The sequence below is a fragment of the Culex pipiens genome, chromosome 1 (genome assembly GCF_016801865.2).
Source record: "Culex pipiens pallens isolate TS chromosome 1, TS_CPP_V2, whole genome shotgun sequence".
NCBI lineage: Eukaryota > Metazoa > Arthropoda > Insecta > Diptera > Culicidae > Culex > Culex pipiens.
Window position 1 is genome coordinate 54,394,965 of NC_068937.1, and position 18,894 is coordinate 54,413,858.

An 18,894-nucleotide genomic window follows, 5' to 3' on the forward strand; every position below is an offset into this window, starting at 1 on the left:
GTCGAAGAAACCATTTTTTTTTCTCGTAATCTACGCCTTCTACGATCAAATTTATAGAAAGCATATGAGCAAACCTTCAAAAATTAGTTGTTTGAACATTTTCGTTCGCTCATTAAAAAGAGCCGCTCTTTTGAACGGCTCTTTCGCTCTTTCTCAAAATATGGGTGAAAAGGATATTTTTAAGGAATGTAGTGATTTTTAAACCTATTTCACATTGGAAATATATTAATTTTATGAATCAAATCAACTCAAAACGAGAAGAATAATTGAATGGCATCCAAACTATAATCTAGGACTTTGGAGTAATTGCTATTAATTTTCAAATAGCGTTTATTTCTGCCGAAATTGGACTAATGCTGATATTTTTATTAGAGAAAATATTCTGGTAACTATTTTCTACATTCTGATTTGTTCGATAAAGTCTACAACGCTGATGTTTATTCGGGCAAGAGGCAAAATCTCTAAGTTTCGTAATAATTTACAAGTTAAGCAGTATGAAATGCTCAAATTTGTATTCGGCTAATACTTTAATGTATGATCAGTACAATGAAAAGTTTTCGTTTCATTTTCTTTTGGAATAAAAAAAAGTTGAAAACTGAAAATATAAGCTTAAAAACTATTAAGTGGTTTCAGAATATTGACATCAATGAGTCTTTTAATATATATATATTGATGTGAAAGTTGCTACGGAAACCTTTTTAACCTGCCATTTTTTTCCTAAAGTACTTGAAAAAGTATACCAAGGGACAATGTTGAGATTATTTTTTTTATCAGCATTGAAATATTTGAAATTGCTTTTTCAGTTCTCAAAAACAAATTTGACACTAGAATTTGTTTCAAATTCAGTAAATTATATTTATGACACTTTAAAAATGATTCCATCTTGGAACGATTCTTTCAAAAGACCGGAGTTTAAAAAAGAACCGCGGTTCTTTTTTTGTGAGCCATGATTCGTTCGCTCTTTTTGATGATCCGGCTCTTTGAGCGGCTCGCTCTTTATTTGCCCACCTCTAATTCAGGGCAATTCAGGTTATTTGGCCAATAATATATTATGCTATTTATGGCAAAATTTGTTATTCATCGTTTTGATTTTTGTTTGTTATTGGATTGTTATTGTAATAACAGACTAATAACAATTTTAGCTATTATTCGAAGAAATAATTGTTTTTTTTTGTTACAGTTAATCCCAATAACAGTTGGCGGTAATCTTCCATAACAAAAAGTGTTATTCCCAAGTTGTTTTGGCTTTCAACCAATATCAGACCAATAACAAATTTTGTTATGCTAACATAAACTGTCATTAAACTCTTATGAAAAAATGGATTCTTCAAGAAGATTCCATAACACTTTTTGTTATTCTAACAATATTTGTTATTGAAATGGCATCAATTTTGTCCGGGCTGTGCAATGCTTATTAAAAATCGAAAATTGGTTTAAAAATTGATAGTGGTGGGGTTGGATGGTAGAGAGTTGAGTATAGTTGGATAAAAATGTAAATTGGAACCAATCATGTTGCATTAAACGTATGCAATTTACTGAACAAGAGAACTTGCACCACATTCCACGATATTGTACATCAGCTGATATAATTGATAACGGCTGATGTATTCACAGTCCGATCTGCATCTTGATTTGCTCTAAAAAATTAAATTGTTTAGTTATGGCTTTTTGTAAATGTTGATGTTTAAAATATTTAGTAAAAATCGCAAAGACACGCAAAGTTTATTAACAAGTGATGTTTTATTTTTTACTTTTTTGTTTTGTCAACTGCAAAGAAATCTGTTTTTATTTTTGTTATTTAATTTCAAACTACAGTCTACTCTCTGGCTGTCGATCTTCTCGATATCAATATTGCTCCATCTATCGATTAATTCTTCAGTCCCTTCAAACTGCATACTTCGATTGGCTTTATTCCTCGATATTTTCTCTTGCTTGAAGGATCTCTTCCTCGACGGTCCCTTGGATTCTGTATGCTTTAAAAATCTCTTCCGGTTGTCAATATTGTCACTATCTCATGGCTTGCATAGACATTTTTCTTTGCGAAACGAAGCTTTGAAGGGTGTTTGACATTAGTTTGTTTTTGTTTGCTGGACGTTGCCATGATTCTCTCCCATAGCTGGGTACCAAGAAAAACATATTTTCAATCGAGTCTTCATTGTGCATCGTTCTGTAAACTGATGATTCTCTTCCTCGACGGACCTTTGGATATTGACAACCAGAGAGTCGACTGTAATACGAACATTTAGCATTAATATGAATAATATTAGAGAAACTGATAATTGTTGAGTTTCGATTTTTTTTTATTGGTTATGCGTTTTATTTTTTTCATGGTCAATAACAATGTTATATGAATTTTGTGTTTTAGGTTTTAAAGTTTCCCTAATAAAATCAACAACAACAACAAACGTAAAGAAATCTGTGTCTGTTGTTTTCGTTTTAATTTTATAATTATAGAATTCTCAGAAAATATTATGATATCGTTCAGTTTGTTGATGTAAATCAATTGTCAGAAAATCTGTATTTAATTGCTTTATTTATACAAAAAAGTTATAAATTTAACAGAATATTATACATTCAGAAAGAGATATTTTTAGATCAATAGATAATCCGTAATTATCCCGGTATTTTTTGGTTACTGTTGCTCAGTAAAAATTAAATGACATCAGTTGATGTTTAATTTTTTTTCCATAAAATTAATGATGTGTAAAAAACCTTCTACATTTTCAGCTCAAAGTTGCACCATTGTACCCAAATTAAATTAATTTCCCCCCTCTCTCTGTCAAAACCCGGGACAAATCCGCGTCTCAATGGCGACAAATCTCGAGGAATAGCGCAATAAAAATCGATGATTGATGGTTTGGCGCGTTTCGACGCCAAACCGTTTTGTCGTCGCCATTCTTTTTTTCGCCCCCTCACCGTTGTGTAATGGCATTTTGTTACACAAATCTAGCGGTTTTATTTCCAGGTTTTTTTCCGTTCATTACGCAGAAAAACCAAGGTGACATTTATTACCCCCGCGCGGAGATGTGTCCTTTTTTTCGGTGTGGATGTCTAATGATTATGAGAGCTGCTGATGCGCGATGAAATGGATGATTTTAGTGTTTCTGGGGTTTCTTTTTTTCCGGGGGATGCCAGATGTTTGTTCTTTTCTTATTGATTTTTTTTTGTTGAGGGAAAAGCTGGGTGCAGTGTATTGCGGTGATTCAGAATAAGGGAGGGCTCCAAAAGAGGACATGCAAAATTTGGTGGGATTTTTTTTCTTTGAGTGTAGCGCTCTGTATGTTTGGAAAATTCTCTAATTCGTCAAGGCATCACAATTGGGTTTCCGCAATCTTCTAGCCTGAATGTCTGAATGTTTTCGTTTTTTTTGTTCCTTTTAGCTTCAATTGTTTCGATTTAAGTGCCGAGTGCCGCATGCAGTCTTGCTTATTAAGTATGAATTAAAAATCTAGTTATTTGTGAAATTTGGATTTGCTATTTAGTGTTCTTCTTTCTAAAATTTCTTTACAATGAATTGGTATAATTTTTCGAAAGAGGTTAACTTTTTAAAAAGGGTTGAAGAATCGTAAAATTGTTACGCTGATGTTTAAGTTTTTAAATACAAAAATAGTAGTTTATGCAACAAGTTGCAAAAAGAGGGTTTTTTAAGCACGAGTCGTACATTTATCCAACGAGGTTCACCGAGTTGGATAAATACGAAGAGTGCTGAAAAAATCAAGTTTTGCAACGAGTTCCATACAACATTTTTTGCAATTTAAAAAAACACACACTGAGTGAAATTTTATGTCAAACTTTCATGTATTTTGTCAATAAATCGTTTAAATCAAAAAAATGTTGAAAAGTGTTACTTTTCAAAACAAGAGCTGAAAAGTTCAACTTTTCAGCACCCATTTGAGTGCTGAAAAGTAGAACTTTTCAGCATTTATTTTGAAAAGTGTTGCTTTTCGATTCTGTTATTTTGGTACAGAAAAGTAGGCTATTTCGTCGTTCAAGAATGACAGGAAAAGTTAGTAGTTTCACGACGGAATTGCAAAAAACTATTTATTTTCCAATCGAATCAATATGTAGCATTGGTAATTATCAAACAGATTTTTTTTGATAGCAAACATTCCCCGAAGGGATTCCCATCAGCGCGAGTTTCCCCGAACGTCATCCAGTTTCATTTGTGCCACATCGGCACAAATCCGATACCACACGGAACATCAAACGGTCGGTCGGGCTGGGAGCTTTTCGCTGACAACCCGCGCTTGGCTTGTAATAAATCATCATAACTGATTGAACTACCTTGCCAACGTCAGCACACTCACTTCGCTCTGGTCCCACGTGGGGGAGGGGTTCGTCGTTCGAGCCATGTCGCTACAGTTGGACTTCAAAGCGTTCATACCTCTTTACCATGGGCAATCCCATGTCAATTGAAGTTGACGGTGGTGGAGTGATTGTCAAAATGTCCTTTGTATTTAATTTCGACATATTTTTACCTTATGAGAGAAGAAATGTTTGAAAAACCTGTTTTTAAAGATAGGAATCATCCCATAGTTTGTAGAACAATTAGCATTTACATAGGACAACTATGCTTTCACTGCGAAAAATGTCCTGATTATTACCCAGCGATACATGATTACGCTGCATTGCAATAACTTATGTAGAAATTTCCAAGAAGTGAAGAATTTCTCCATGCAATTATAATCGAGAAAATTCGAAGAAATGGTAGTGGAATAGGAAAATTACATTTTAAAATTGAAAGTGATTCAAGGGATCCAAATACAAATACTTTCATTTTCTTTTTCTGGATTTTAATTAACTGAAAATATCCTTTAATATCCTCGTCTAGTGCAAACACGCTGGTCGTGCTAACCTGTGTTTACTTTTATTTGACAGCTGAATGATCCGCCATACCTTCTCTAATCCATTCACCACGGTGCTTACTTTGGTAAGGAAAACAGTGCAAAAGGCCACAGTCGAAATGTAAACATCCTGGTTGTTCCTAATGTAAACAACAGCTGACATATTGAACTGATTGTTTAAACTTTGATTTTAACCTGTTTTAATTGTTTTGCTTAAATTGTTGACGATATTAAGATCGGCCATACCTTATGCCTCTTTTGTTTACAACCCCAATTTGGTCCGTTTCCATTGTTTTGCCCTACATGAGTAGGGTAACTTTCAAGCAAAACTATGAAAATGGGACAACGTGGGTTTGTAAACAAACAGTGCATGCTGCTGATGATCTCATAAATGGTACGTTCGTTTGGCACTCGTCGGTGCAGTTTTGGTTCAATCGAACGTAATTTGTCAGTGTGCGTGAAAATCGCATGAAACTGAAAAAACATCGAACGCGGCACTAGAGTTTCAGTTCCAAGATGGCGGCGAAACTCTTCTAAAAAACACTTTGACAGCTCTGAGTGCGGCACTCAGTGTGGAACTAGCCATCAAACGAACGTACCATTAGGTTTGTTTGCCTGCTTGAGCAAATTTGACATGTCGGACAAGACATCTGTCAAAAGCAGTGTTGCCAATACTGCGTAGTTTTTCAAAAAGTTTATTTTTATATTTAAATGTTCTTTTGTAGTGTCTGTCGGTCACTGTTGAACAGTTTCGTGCCTAGTCAGTGTTTTGTTTGTTAAAATTTGTGTTTACAGGCTGATTCTTAACTCTTTCAACACTTGCAACCGCCGTTTTACGAGTTCTAACGCTTCTTCGCAGTGTCACAAGAGAAGTAGGGGGGGTGGTTCAAGAGCGTTTGTGTGTACCGTGTGTCGCGCTTCTGACGTTTCGGTTTTTGCGTGGTTCGTTTTCCTGAGCCCTGTTTGTCGTTTGTTTTTTGCGCGGTGGGGTTCCGTTCCCGGAACACCGGGCAGTTGGGATGGGGGACACGAGGCCACACGTGTCACGAAACTTACCTAAACTGCGTCGTCTGGTTGCCGAACATTATCTTGGAGCCGTCGAGGCTGATGTCGTCCTGGGAGTGATGGTGGTTAGCGTTAGCGTTAGCCCCGCTCACGTACTTGGCCATGGGCTTCTTCGCGTACGGCGGGTCGTATTTAAGGCGAGTGGTTTTCTTTCTACTTTCGCGGCATGGTTTGTTGATATTTTTTGTTTGTTTGTTGTTGTTGGGTTTTGCAAGGTTTTTTTTTGTTTATTTGTTGTTGTTCAAAATGACACACAGTGGGCGTGTGTGTGTGCGTTTGCGCGCAACATTTGAGTGATATTTTTTTTTGTAAAAGTGTAGTTTATTTTTGCAGTGTACGAATTTCAAACCATTCAAGCCATTTTTAGGTCATGATCATTGTGGCGGTGGGTGGCGGCGGGAGAGAAATCACAAACAATTCGATCAATTTCGGTGTAGAACAAACAATAGGGGGTGGGTTTGGGATTCGAACCCGGGTGTGGGCCCGCTTATAGTTAGAAACTAGTAGTTTATTATTTATATATATGGCAATATATTCTAGATTTCAAGTTAATAAGATAGTTATATTATTTGGTAGGTAAGAAAATAGCAGTTTCCGTCTGGTCAGCCCTCAAAGAGTACGATTTCGGTTTCTCAGTCAATGTCATTAAAATGTCAACAAAATCTTTACTATAAGTATTAGTACAGTACTCAATCAGATCGTCTACGGTGCTGCTAAATTCGGGGTTTCGCGTTATACAGTGAGGTTTTGTTGTTTTGTTGTAGTTGTTGAAATCCGGTTATCTTTTTCAATTTTTACTTTCGTTGCGACATTCAGACAATTCAAGTTTTGTTTTAAAATTCTCTTATCAATATACACTACCGTTAATTATGACTAACAACACGTCAGGCACAGACTTAACAGACTACTAGAAAAAAAGAAAGATAAAACAATTCATGCAAAAGCCATACACTGCAGAAAAGACAAAGCACGCTTAGGTTCAAAGAAAAAAATTAATGATTCAGAGAAAATCAAAACATGCTAACAAAAAGTAAGAGAGTGATAAGAAAAAAGGACAGCCCAAAACGAAAAAGTGTGAAGGTAAGCGATTTTCTTCCAACTAGTAATAATATAGTTTTAGAGAACGAGATAGAGGGAGTCAAATAAAAAAAGTTGTGGAAAGTATAGAGTGGAGTCATCTTGTTACATATTTACAGCGGGTTTGTATTAGTAGTTTTTGTATGTACTTATATACTTTGTACCTAAATATACGATAGAAGAGTTTAGTTTGTTTTTCTCTCAAAGGTACTCACAGTGTGAAATATGGAAATGTTTGTTTCTGTTTTGATTTTTTTTTTTGTGGTGAATGTATGTTGCAAGACAACCGATTTGTTTTGTTTGAGTGTGGTTTTGTGTGACGTTTTAAAAATGTAAACAAACAACTTAAAGTGATGCCAGTAATTTTGAAATCACGAAAAATGAAAAAAACAAAAACAATCAATAGGAACTGGTGCTTAAATGCAAATGCTTCGTTCACGATATGAACGATAACACAGAAAGAGAAATGAAGACGACATTTTTTTGCACGTGTATTGGTGTAACGCTTGGCAACGCTTGCTTTGTTGCTTTGTTTACGATTATGCGTGTGTGTGTGACAGCGCGCGGTTGCGGCAGTGTTGTCAGGGACAAAGCAAGCACAAGACGCTTTCGCTTTTAAAACTCAAACTGACAGACAGTTTTGAGTTGAGTCTGGAACGACACTTATAGGAAGCGATTTTTAAAATTTATTAGACATCGAATACCACATGCAAAATGGCGGGAATTTGGGAATGTCACAGAAAAATGTCAAAGGGAAGAGAGAGAGAGAGTGTGTGAGCGAGAGAGTTTAAAGGATTTTCGTCATGGAGTTGGGGAAAATGCTGCCCGAAATGGCAGCACTGCGGTGGGAAGATTGACGTTTGATATAGCTTGACAGTTGCCGGGCAACGGAGAAGGCGCAAAATGAGAAGGGTTTTTGTTGGTTCTATGATATTTTACCATAGGAATTTCTTATTGTTTGAACGTAACGAATAGAGTACAAACTGTTGTCAGCCTATGAGGTATTAATCTGAGAATCAACGAAAAATCGTAACAAATCTAGTGAAAAGCATTAGAAAAATATTTAGAAAATACAGAATAATTAAAATTTTGGATTGAACTGAAGCTCTGAGTGTAGTGTGATTGTAAGTGTTTTGGTGTGTATTTATTTTGTATGGAGGAGGTTTACTGTTTTGGCAAGTTTTTGTTGTTTGAGGTGAGGTGAAGTATTAGTTTTAGTAGTTTAGCAGAAGAACTTTATTGTTAAGTTAAGGAAACTTTGCTCAAAAACTTAAATTTTTACAGACCGGGAGCTGTTTGAGAATCTGGCGGAGAAAGTGGAAATTTTGAAGCCAATTTTCAATTGTTTTATTTGTCCTTTTAAATATTGTTTCAGATCAATCAGAATGTCGAATTTTGCAACGGTTGTTTTATTTTTAAGAAATGGTAACAACAAGAAAATAAGAGTGACAAGTCCCTTGATCGCAAACTAGTTAGCGAACGAGGGGCCCGTCACAATTATTTCTTCAGCGCCACCATCTTCTAAAAAGTTTAGCTAAACAGAATCTGTCAAAGAGCACTAGGGTCACGTCAATTTAACAGTTCTAACATCATGGCATTATTTGACAGCAGTGTTGCCAGACAGCTCGGCCGGCTTGACTACCAACAAGAGCGGAGAGGTTATCGAACTCTTTTGTGGGCAAGTGGTACTTTTGGTTGCGTTCTTGCAGCTTTTTTTGAAGAGTACTTTGCAGAAATAGTAGTAATAGTAGTAATTTTCGATACTGATATTAGTAACACAAGTAGCGGTTATTTTTTAAATAGTTTTGAAAAGAGAGTAAGAGAAAGAGAGTTGGAGCGGTAAAAAATCTGCACTAATGTAAATATGTTTCAAGTTTGGATGGAGTAAATATAAAAGAGATACAGATAGTTGTCCTGTTTTTTGAGTTTTATTTATGTTTTGTTGTTTTATTGTTCTGAGTTAAGTTTGTGTACTTTCTGGTTTTTCTTTGGTTTCTGTTTGTTTGGCTGGTTGTTTTTGAGTGGTTAGTTTGATTTCTCTGTCGGCTATTCGTTAGTTTTGACTTTTGTTTAATGTTTTTGCATGGTTTGCGGTTGGTAGCAGTTGGTATTTGTTTGTTTGTTTGGTATAAGGGAAAAAGTAAACAATCGGAAGAAAAAAAAAATCGAAGAAAATCACTAACCTTAGGCACAAGGAGAAGTTATTATGTACTACAACTGACCTGTAGCACAAAGCCATCAGAGCAAACGTTACAAAAACACCCCCGACAACGGACATTAGTACACCGACTAGAAATACTGTGTTTGAGCCGTGGTAGTTTGCTATTGTTTGACGTTTATTAGACACATACACACAGACATCGTGACGGACGATGACGGCGACGACGACGACCGTTGGCATTTTTTGGCGGACAAGCACAATAGGCGCGTGAGGGTTTGTTTTTGTTTATTTTGTTGGTTTTGGTAATATTTTTTGCCAGTTCCGGCCAATTTTCGGTCGTAACAGCAAGAAGAAAGAGAAAAAGAGAAGAAAATTCGTTTTTAATCACTGCATCACTGCTCTGGTTTGGATGGATGATATTTTGGTGTGGATTTTCGCTAAAAATTGGATGGTGTGATTGCACTACGGTTGAAGTAAATACGAATGGGGAAGAGAATGGGAGAGCGTGAGAGTAATTTGATTGGTGTCAAACTCAGAGAATCAATAAAATGGCGAAAACTGTTCCGTTTTGCAACTAGCACGCAAAGTAGTAGATGTGGTGTGAAATTGTGAGAGAATATGCTAAACAGGGAGCGGGAGTTTGTGCGCGTACTTTGAAACAGAGAAAAGGGGAGAGAGTAGGAGAGTGTTTCGATACCGAACACTAGGGGCGCTGCAGGTGTCAAGGAGAGAGGTCGTGCGCGCGAAAGAGAACAATGGACGCGGTGACTGCTATTGCCGCGGGGTTCGACTTTATGACAATGGTAATCTTTTACGGAGCCGATTGGCGCAAATTTAGTGATATTTTCAAGTTTTCGATTATGCCAAGAAATACTTCTACATAGCAGTTCTACGGTTGATTCGTTGCAAGGGATTACGAATAAATTTTTGCTAGTAAAACAGAAGAATAAAATGTCTGTGTTTTTTCATGTCTCAGTTTTCTACGTAAGGTAAAAGAAACAGAGAGCTATAAAGTGAGGAGAGTAATGATATGCAGATGAGAGGAGATGTGCTAGCAATAGAGGTAGTGTTGATAGAGTACATCTGCTGAGAAACAACGACTTCTGCGAGGAATTGGTGTGCAAATGATGGCACAACAACACAAATTATCATTATCACCACAGACTTGACCCGCTTTTTACTCTGCAAAAGTTCGCTGGAGAAGACACTAGACTACGAATCCCGAGAGAACCGAAGAACCGAAAGAAAAAAAGGATCGAGGTGAATTATAATTGGAATAAATTTGCCACCGCAATTGTTAGTCCGGCCACAGACAAATAAATTTGACACTCTTAATTTTAACTGGCTCCATCTCGCTTCTAGCGCGCGATACATGGAATTGATCTTGTGAAAGAAGCTGTCAAACGTGCACGGAAAGAAATCCTGTCGGCATCTGCTTGTCTGTGGTGCCTTAAGCTCTACCACTGCACGGAGGGAAATAGTTGTGTTGTTTCAAGACATTTTCCGCGGTACGCACCCAAACCCTGAACCGAACAACTTATTTGGACCATATTTTCCCAGAGGTTTTTTGTTGTTGTTGTTGTTGTTGCTCTATGCTTTCCCAATAGTGTGCAGTAGGTGGAAAATATCAAATTATTTAAATTTATTCATTCAATTATATGCTAATGACGGAATATGGAAGCTTCACCGGTCGGGTTGACGAGAAAGTTCCGGACAGTCCGAGCGGGAATGGTTTTTCTTTTTGGAGAAAAAAAAAGTTTTGCCCCGCCCCTGCAAGTACGAATCTAACCTCAAATATAGGAGCAAAAAAAAAAAAAAAGAGTCGGACCAGAGAAGCGGTCGGATTTGTTATTCCAACGTCTTTGCACCTCGTTGGGGCGTTGTGGATCTAGATTCTGGTATGCAAATTCGGGGAAGGAAAAACGATGGACGATGGTGTGATCGGGCAGCAGCTTTTCCATCGTTCCATGGAATGGGTTATGCCGGAACCGGAACGTGTGTCGATTTTTTTTACGGTTTTTCAACAGAGGTTAGTTTAAAGTTTTGCGGAATTTGAATTTAGTGAGCGGAAAATTCGGACCTCACGGACAGTATCGTGGTTCGAATCAAGGTTGGTTTGTTTTGCGGAGGTTATGTATTTTTAAGCGACTGGACTGTTTGACGTTATGCGGAATTCACATTGCTTTATACGGTCGAATGATAACGGGAAACGATTAGAACGTGGAAATGCAAATTTTCTCTTTGGAAGCTTAGTCAATTCAGTCCAAAAACATTGTTTTTAGAATACTAATCGGTTAAAATTGAGGTATTAAGGAGCTTTATTGTGGAAACACAGAAAAAAATATGTGAATTTACTCGACACGGAAAAAATGAATCACATGTAAACTCAGTTGATGTAAACTTGAGATTCGACGTAAACGGTTGAATCACACGTAAAATCATGTTTTTTTGTATAATTTGTTGCAAATTTACATCAAATTGAATTTAAATTTAAATGTTTAATGACGTGCAAAAGTGTTACATCATAAATGATGTAACATTCGGAAATATTTTTTTGTGTGTAGATTAGCTTAGCTTACGCTGTAAAGGCGCGTGTGAACATTGACGGTAATGTCTGATGCCAGTTCGAATCCCACAGTCATCGTTTTTGCTGGAAATCCATTTCGCCTTGAGCTACTCCCTCTCTAATTAGCTCATTTTTACGCAAAACGTGTGTGGGTGCGGGGCTACTTTGTACTTCAAAATGATCAAAAATTAAATCAAAATTAATTAAACGCATCTCACACAAACATTCACACGTCAGCTGGGCTATAATTAGTATTCAAGCAAAGCTTCGCCTCATGTCCGAGCTGGATTGAAATGCGACCCCCCCCTCGCTTCCAGCTCAAACACGGTTTTACACATACACAAACACACGCCGTCGGACCAATTAAGTAATAGCAGCGGCCAATGAGCAAGAAAGTTGCCTCCAAGAGGCCAAGTGGCAAAACAAACAGGCTCTCGGCACTCAAAGTGCGCTTATAATCGGGATACACATTGAATCGAACGTGCACGTGTGTTTGTATTTGTGTGTGTGTGTGTGTGTGTGTGTGTGTGTGTATTTGTGCTTTTGCTTTCGCCACCATTTCATTGCGCTCACAAAGCAGGCTCTGATTGAGTACTGAAGCGGATTATTAGGACGAAAATACACACACGCGCACACATCCACACAAAAACACACAAAGACACACACATACACAAAAAACACACACGCACACTTGTCGAGTTGAATTAATGTAGGGGAAAAGTTGATCGTTTGATGGTCTCACCACATTCATCTTTTCTTGTACATACATATACACACACACAACCACACATAAACACACAAAACCCACGCGGTAAGGGAATATTCCGGCCAAGAGGAATAATTAAATGGGATTTTTTGCGCCCCTCGTAAGGCTTCCGAGGGGTAAAGTTTCAGCTGAGGGTTTTTTTTCGCATCTCCATCCATCCAAGTTTGCCATGACCGGGGGCGCGCGCGCCCTTGTTGCCTGGGAACCGGCTTCACTTTTAGCCGGCTGTCCTGGAGTCAGTCAGTTGTCCGAGCATGAAAATATGCGGATATGTTCCTGCATATCAAAATCCCGGTTCCGGTTTCTGTGTGTTGGTGCGGGTTCCGGAAGGGGACCACACGGAAAAGTGTTCAAAAAATGTTCCCGTTTCCCGGGAATTTTGTAATCTTTTTGAACACTCAATTTTTTGAGACCAATGTTTTGAGAATTAAAGGAAACATTGACAAAATGAAAAAAAAAAAATGATTTAATTCAATTCCCCCCCCAAGCCTCGTGTTAATTTGCTCATTCTCATAATTTATTTTGCTAGGCATTATAAATTAAAATATGTCGAATTGAGAACACATTTCAAATTTCGAAAATTTTCAGGTTTTCGGGAAATCCGTTGAAAAAATGGTGTTTCACAGAATTTTTGTCCTACAACTTTTTTATGAGATTTTATTTTTCAACACCAAAAAATTCACCAAATTTGCTGCCGCAATCAATTGAAATTATGTTCAACATGCAAATTGAAAAACTAACATCCAAACTTCTCAAACTGTGAATCTTTTTGATGTTTTGTAAATTTCCTTGTCAGCACCACTTTATTTTTTTTTCATATTTTGCAAACATATTTTTGTTTATTTTTTTGTCTAACTTGCAACATGTTGCTTAGGGTGGTCCAAATCCGGGCTTTCTCAGGGCTACTTTCAGGAATCACTAGGCTAAATTCCAAATTTGAGCTCATTCTTACCACGGGAACCCCTCCTTTAATCGCTTGAAGTTTGTACGGGAAATATCATCAAAATGCATGGAGAAAAGCAACTGTTTTAGTTTTTTACCTGTGAAGGGAGCAATTATCGTCCAATCATTATCAATTCTCAGATGTAGGACCTTCGTTAAATTTAGAACAACTTTCTCGAAGACACTATATTTTTAGGATTTATTGCTGAAAAGTTATTAGTTTAAATGACCATTTTTGCGGAGACGGCTCCCGTGGTCAGAATGAGCTCAAATTTGGAATTTAGCCTAGTGATTTGATTTCAGGAGGTAACCCCGAGAAAGCTTGGATTTGGACCACCCAAATGTTGCTACATTTTGAAATGATTTTTTTTTCAACAAATTTTTCAACTAGCATTTTCAACTTATGATCACATACTACAATATTTTTGGATTAAAAAAAATAAAATTCTTGTTTTGCTAAACAATCGAGATTATAAAAAATAGTGGTTTTATATTGTCCAACAAGACCGAATGATTTTTCCCTAATCATTACGGCCGAGATTTATCTTTAATTCTATTTGAATGATTAAATTGTCTAAGATTCTATATTTCATCATTTCTTAGCTCAATAGGGTATTTGGCCTTATTTTGGGCCTACTAAGCCGAGCGCACTTTTAATTTTATGTACACGCAGAAAAATATTTTGTATGATCAGTCTGTACGAGGTTTGATTCAACAAAATTTTTGTTGAATATAATCAACGCCGATTTTGATTTGAAACAAACCTTGATTTTCTCAATTCCACAAAAATCTTTTGTTGTTTTGAAAAAGTAGCTTTTACGTTAAGCGTTAATTCTACAAAAATCTTGATTTTCAAATCACCAAAACGTTTTGTTGATTCAAATATGCCTTATTTTTCTGCGTGTATTCTCAAAGGCTGCTATAGGCAGGCTTGCTTGTATTACATGAATAAGCTAGTTTTTTAATGGTAATGCTCTTACTTAATCACATTTTTGACGATAATACTCAATAATTCTGTATAAGCCCGAGAAACTAAAACATTTTTTGTCCCTTTTTTGGGGATATTGCTCCTAACATACGACCTTTTTTGTGCATATTTTCGGCCTACTTTCTGTTGGTTGAAATCTCGATGCACGTGGCGAACTTTTTTGACGTACGGTTCAGCCCCAGCTCGTACAGTACAGCCGCACAAATTCGATCGACAAATATGCATAATCATTGTGATGTTTTAAGCCACAAATCAACATTAGAATGATTGATTTCACTTGCTTTACGTGCATAATAAGCTTGGACATGATTTATATCATTCATTTACGAGTTTTAAACATAATTACACATTTTTTGCGTAGCCAAACAACAACACCTTAATATGCAAGAAAGACTGTAACTTGTTCAAACCGCACACACACTGTCACAATTTGTAGAAGTGTTAAATGGACTGAATATAGAGCCATCTCTCCGAGATGGACGAAGTAACTTTAATCAGTTATTTTGTTGATTTGGTGGCAGTTTAGTGATTGTGTTTTGCAACGGGATTGTGCAACCCACCAATAAAAACATATTGCCGCGGTGAAAGCCGGGCGCTGAGTTTCAACAAGCGGTAAGCAAAAGTGATGAAAATTTTTCAACTTAATGTGCAAACTAGCGATTTGCCAAGAAAAATGTTAAGAGTTCTATTTTTATTGCTTTATTTCTAATTTAGGAGGAAAAAGTGAACTATTCTTGCCCACCAAAATGAAGGTAATGACAGCACGATTTTTTCTCAAGTGGCAGATTTCTGCCAGATTTGATGAAATGCTCAATTTCGTTGAATTAAGTTTGGTAGACCCAAAATAGGTACTAGGCCCAATATAGGGACAAATACCGTATTTCTAAGAAGTCGAGCATGTCGCTAATCATAAAGGGATCGAAAAAAATAAATCAATTTCAAACTGATCTGGTAACTCTATGTTGTCAAAATTGTAAACATGTTTCAAAAATCGACAAAAAAAACCGATGAAATAATCGAAAAAAAATAATCTTCGTTTACGAGTTTTCTTCACCCGCGAAAGAGAGGAGGCAAATTGCGCAAAAGAAAATCGCTCCCGAACTTCTCCAAGAAACAAAATAGAAATGTTTAAAAATTGAAAATAGGGTACGTTATCCATTAGTGGACCCCTTTCCTATAGTGGACCCTCTGAAGGGTTTTTGATGAAAAATTCAATAAAATCACAATTTCAAGCGTGTTGTTGTCTACAAATCTTTTATTTGGCATGTTCAGCATCATTTAAAACAATGTTGACTGACATTGAATTGTCCTTTTCGCCAAAATAAGTGTTTTGAGTTCGACATCTGAAATCAGCCATGGCCACTAGCATTTTTGCAACAAAACTGCATTTATATTTTATGATTGAATTAACCATCCAATCAATTTTTGACTGATTATTTAACTTCAGCAAGTCGAAATAATGTAAATTTAAGGATCTTAACTAAAATAAATCGAAGAACTGCCATTTTCGAGCAAAAATTAGGGGGGTCCAATATAGGACAACGAAATCCAAACTTTACCAAAAGTGGACCCCTGTTAATTTAACCTTCAAAAATGAAGAAAACTATGTATTCAAGCAAAAGTTTCTCTTAAACATACAATAAATGCTTGTTGTTATCAACTTAAACGCATATTTTTTCAATTATGAGTATAAATATAGCTGTTTTCATGTTAAAAGTACCAAAAATGCTGAAGCCGTAAAAATTTATAATTAATCAAAACTATAGTTGATTGTACTTAACTGAAGCATCATAAATGCAGTTTGAAATGATATTTTATAATAATAAATCAATAACAACACATTTTTTTAAAAGTTTGATTTTATCAGCAGCTGTAAACAAATCTATTATTTAGTTTCGGTCAACCATTTATGTAATTAATATGGAAAAATTTGCATCAAGATTACTTTTTTTAATTATTTATATGTTTATAGTGGTTTTTGAAACGTTTTCTCTGATCTTTTTCAGAAATAAATGTTTTTAAATGTCTGTTAGGTTTTTTGTTGTTTAAAGCCAAATTTGTTAACAAAACATATTTGTTTATAACAAAAAGTGAGCAAAATCCATCTTTTATTCATTATATCTATCATTAGACTTACACCATGCATCATAACATCAAATATCGGTTAAATTTGGTATAAAAATAACAGTTTGCCTATAGTGGACCCGGGTCCACAATCGGATTATGGACCCGGGTCCACTATAGGAAAAGGGGGTCCATAACAAGGCAAAAAAACTTTTTTTTCAAATGGCTATTTTTATGCTCAAAAACAAATAACTGATGAAACAAATAGTCAAAATTGTTCAAAAGACTTCAGATTTCAATGTTTTGTAAAAAGGGCTATGAAAAAGTGCTTAAAATATTGAAAATTTGTGAAAAATGTGCTTCGGCTCTACTAGGGGGTCCACTAATGGTTAAAATACCCTACAAGCCATGATTTGAACATTTCAATGAAAAAAGTGTTTTAAATGCAAATTACACCTGGTCAGTTGTTTTGCAATCATTAGATTCCAAAATATCTAAGTATCTTAGTTATGTCACCCCCACCTTCCAAATCAAATTTCCAATTTTTTTTTTAGAAAATATAAAAGGTAATGGAAATAGAAGTCTAATCAACTGAAAGTATTTTGAAATGTATTTTCCTGCGTTGAAAATTATGTCCAGCATGTTTAGAATCGATTGAAAATATTTTTTTTGTGAAATTCCTATGTATAGAAGGTTCCGCAAAATGTGAAAAACGAAAAGTATAAAAACATCATGGTTATATTACATCTGAGAAAGTTAGAAGATTTGTGGTAAGGAATAGTGTTTAAGTTTATCTCTGATAATGTGTAAATTAACCTCAGTCATACGAAAGTAAAAAAAAATCGGAATCGAACTAAGGTTTATGTTTTTTAAATGCTAGTTTTGTTTATTCGACCTTTTGGCCATATTTTTCGATTTAAGCTGAAATCAATGATCTTTCTGAATTGTGTTCATTCAATATTATTCACTTTGGTTCCCCTTAAAGTCAATTGTGACAAGGGCTTTATTAATAGAAAATCAATTTCGAAAAACCAAATAATTACTCAGGTTTTCCGGGAACTTCACTTTTAGGTTTCCAGTGCATTTTAATTTCGTTCACTTGATGAAAAACCACACTTACTCCCACAAACTCAGAGAGGGGCAAAAACCCACACATTGCAGCCTGAAAATTGAATTTCGTGGTAAGGTCCTTCCCAGCTGAAAAGCGAGGAAAAGAGAGGGAAGTGGAAGTGGCACGTGTACGTGTGTGGTTTGTGACAAAAAATGGCAGCTCTATCTTTGCTGGCGTTGCCATCACACAACAATCAGCTTGGCCGTCAGAGGACCACCACCACCCCCCCCACCTCGTCCTTCTTTTCCCTCATAAATTTCCCTTCAAAGTTTCAACCAAGTCCGGTTCCGCCCGGCCAACGAGTTGAAATTTTGCAATCTGGGACGCAAATTTCACTGGAAAATGACATTAAGCGAACCGGTTACTGGACTAATTGGCAGGGGGTTTTGCCGGACTCGTGGAGTTTTCCATGCAGAAGTAACGCTCTGTGAATCCGGTCAGTGGTCAGACTGGTTTCGAAATCGTTTTTGGCGCTTGGTAATTTGATGAAATATGGTCGACGTAAAGCTTGTTATTGTGGTTAATCTTTCTATTTCGGCAAAAAGAAAAAAAAATCATTTAATTGTTGCAATTTGCGTCTCCATCAAATGAGTTTATCATCTTTCATGGAGACGCATGATTATTCATTTTTGTGTGCACGAGTTTATTCAATCGAGCTGTCAAATCTGCAACATGGAGTTAAACTTTCTGTGCAGTGCTGTCAAATTAACTATAGTTTGCATCATTGCAAACCAAGTATTGCATAATGCAATTTTTTTTTGTGTTTTTGTCATGTAAATAACCACTGACTAATAACAGTTTATGGTATCATAACAAAATTTGTTATTGGTCTGATATTGGTTGAAAGCCAAAACAACTTTGGAATAACATTTTATGTTATGGAAGAATACCTTATACCTGTTGTTGGGATGATCGGATTAGATGTTAAACTAAGAAAAAATAATAACAAAGATTTGTTTTAAGAATAACTAAAAATGCTATAACAATAACAATCCAATAACAAAAAAATCATAACGACGAATAACAAATCTTGTTATAAATAACGTAAAATGTTATTGGCCTAGTATTTTCAAATATCAAAAAATGTTATTCCCAAGTTATTACCGTCTGCTCGGGTTCCTGATGTTTACACTAATAACACTTACCAACAAAACCTCGACCTCAAAGTCGAACTTGCGTAGGTCAGTTTTGTCAATTTTTGTAGGACAATTAGTAATTGACATTTTTATGTGCTTCCAATACCCACTGGCTAGCAGCAAAATTAGGGAAAATGCTTATCTGTATCAAACTTGGAATATGCTGATACAGCA

General features: G+C 36.0%; 1 protein-coding gene across 9 annotated transcripts in view; it reads right to left on the bottom strand.

The window, feature by feature from the left end:
• LOC120413521 (disintegrin and metalloproteinase domain-containing protein unc-71) overlaps window positions 1-18,894 on the bottom strand; it is a 982,641-nt gene that overhangs the window by 24,455 nt on the left and 939,292 nt on the right. For 7 of the 9 annotated variants that reach the window (XM_052707187.1, XM_052707193.1, XM_052707203.1 and 4 more), the window contains 2 exons: window positions 9,170-9,308; window positions 5,900-6,062 (listed from right to left, as the gene is read on the bottom strand). In XM_052707187.1, coding sequence (XP_052563147.1) covers window positions 5,900-6,062; window positions 9,170-9,308 — 302 coding nt within the window. Of the gene's footprint in view, window positions 1-5,899; window positions 6,066-9,169; window positions 9,309-18,894 lie in introns of all 9 variants that reach the window. The other 2 variants (XM_052707188.1, XM_052707192.1) reach the window with 2 other exon arrangements.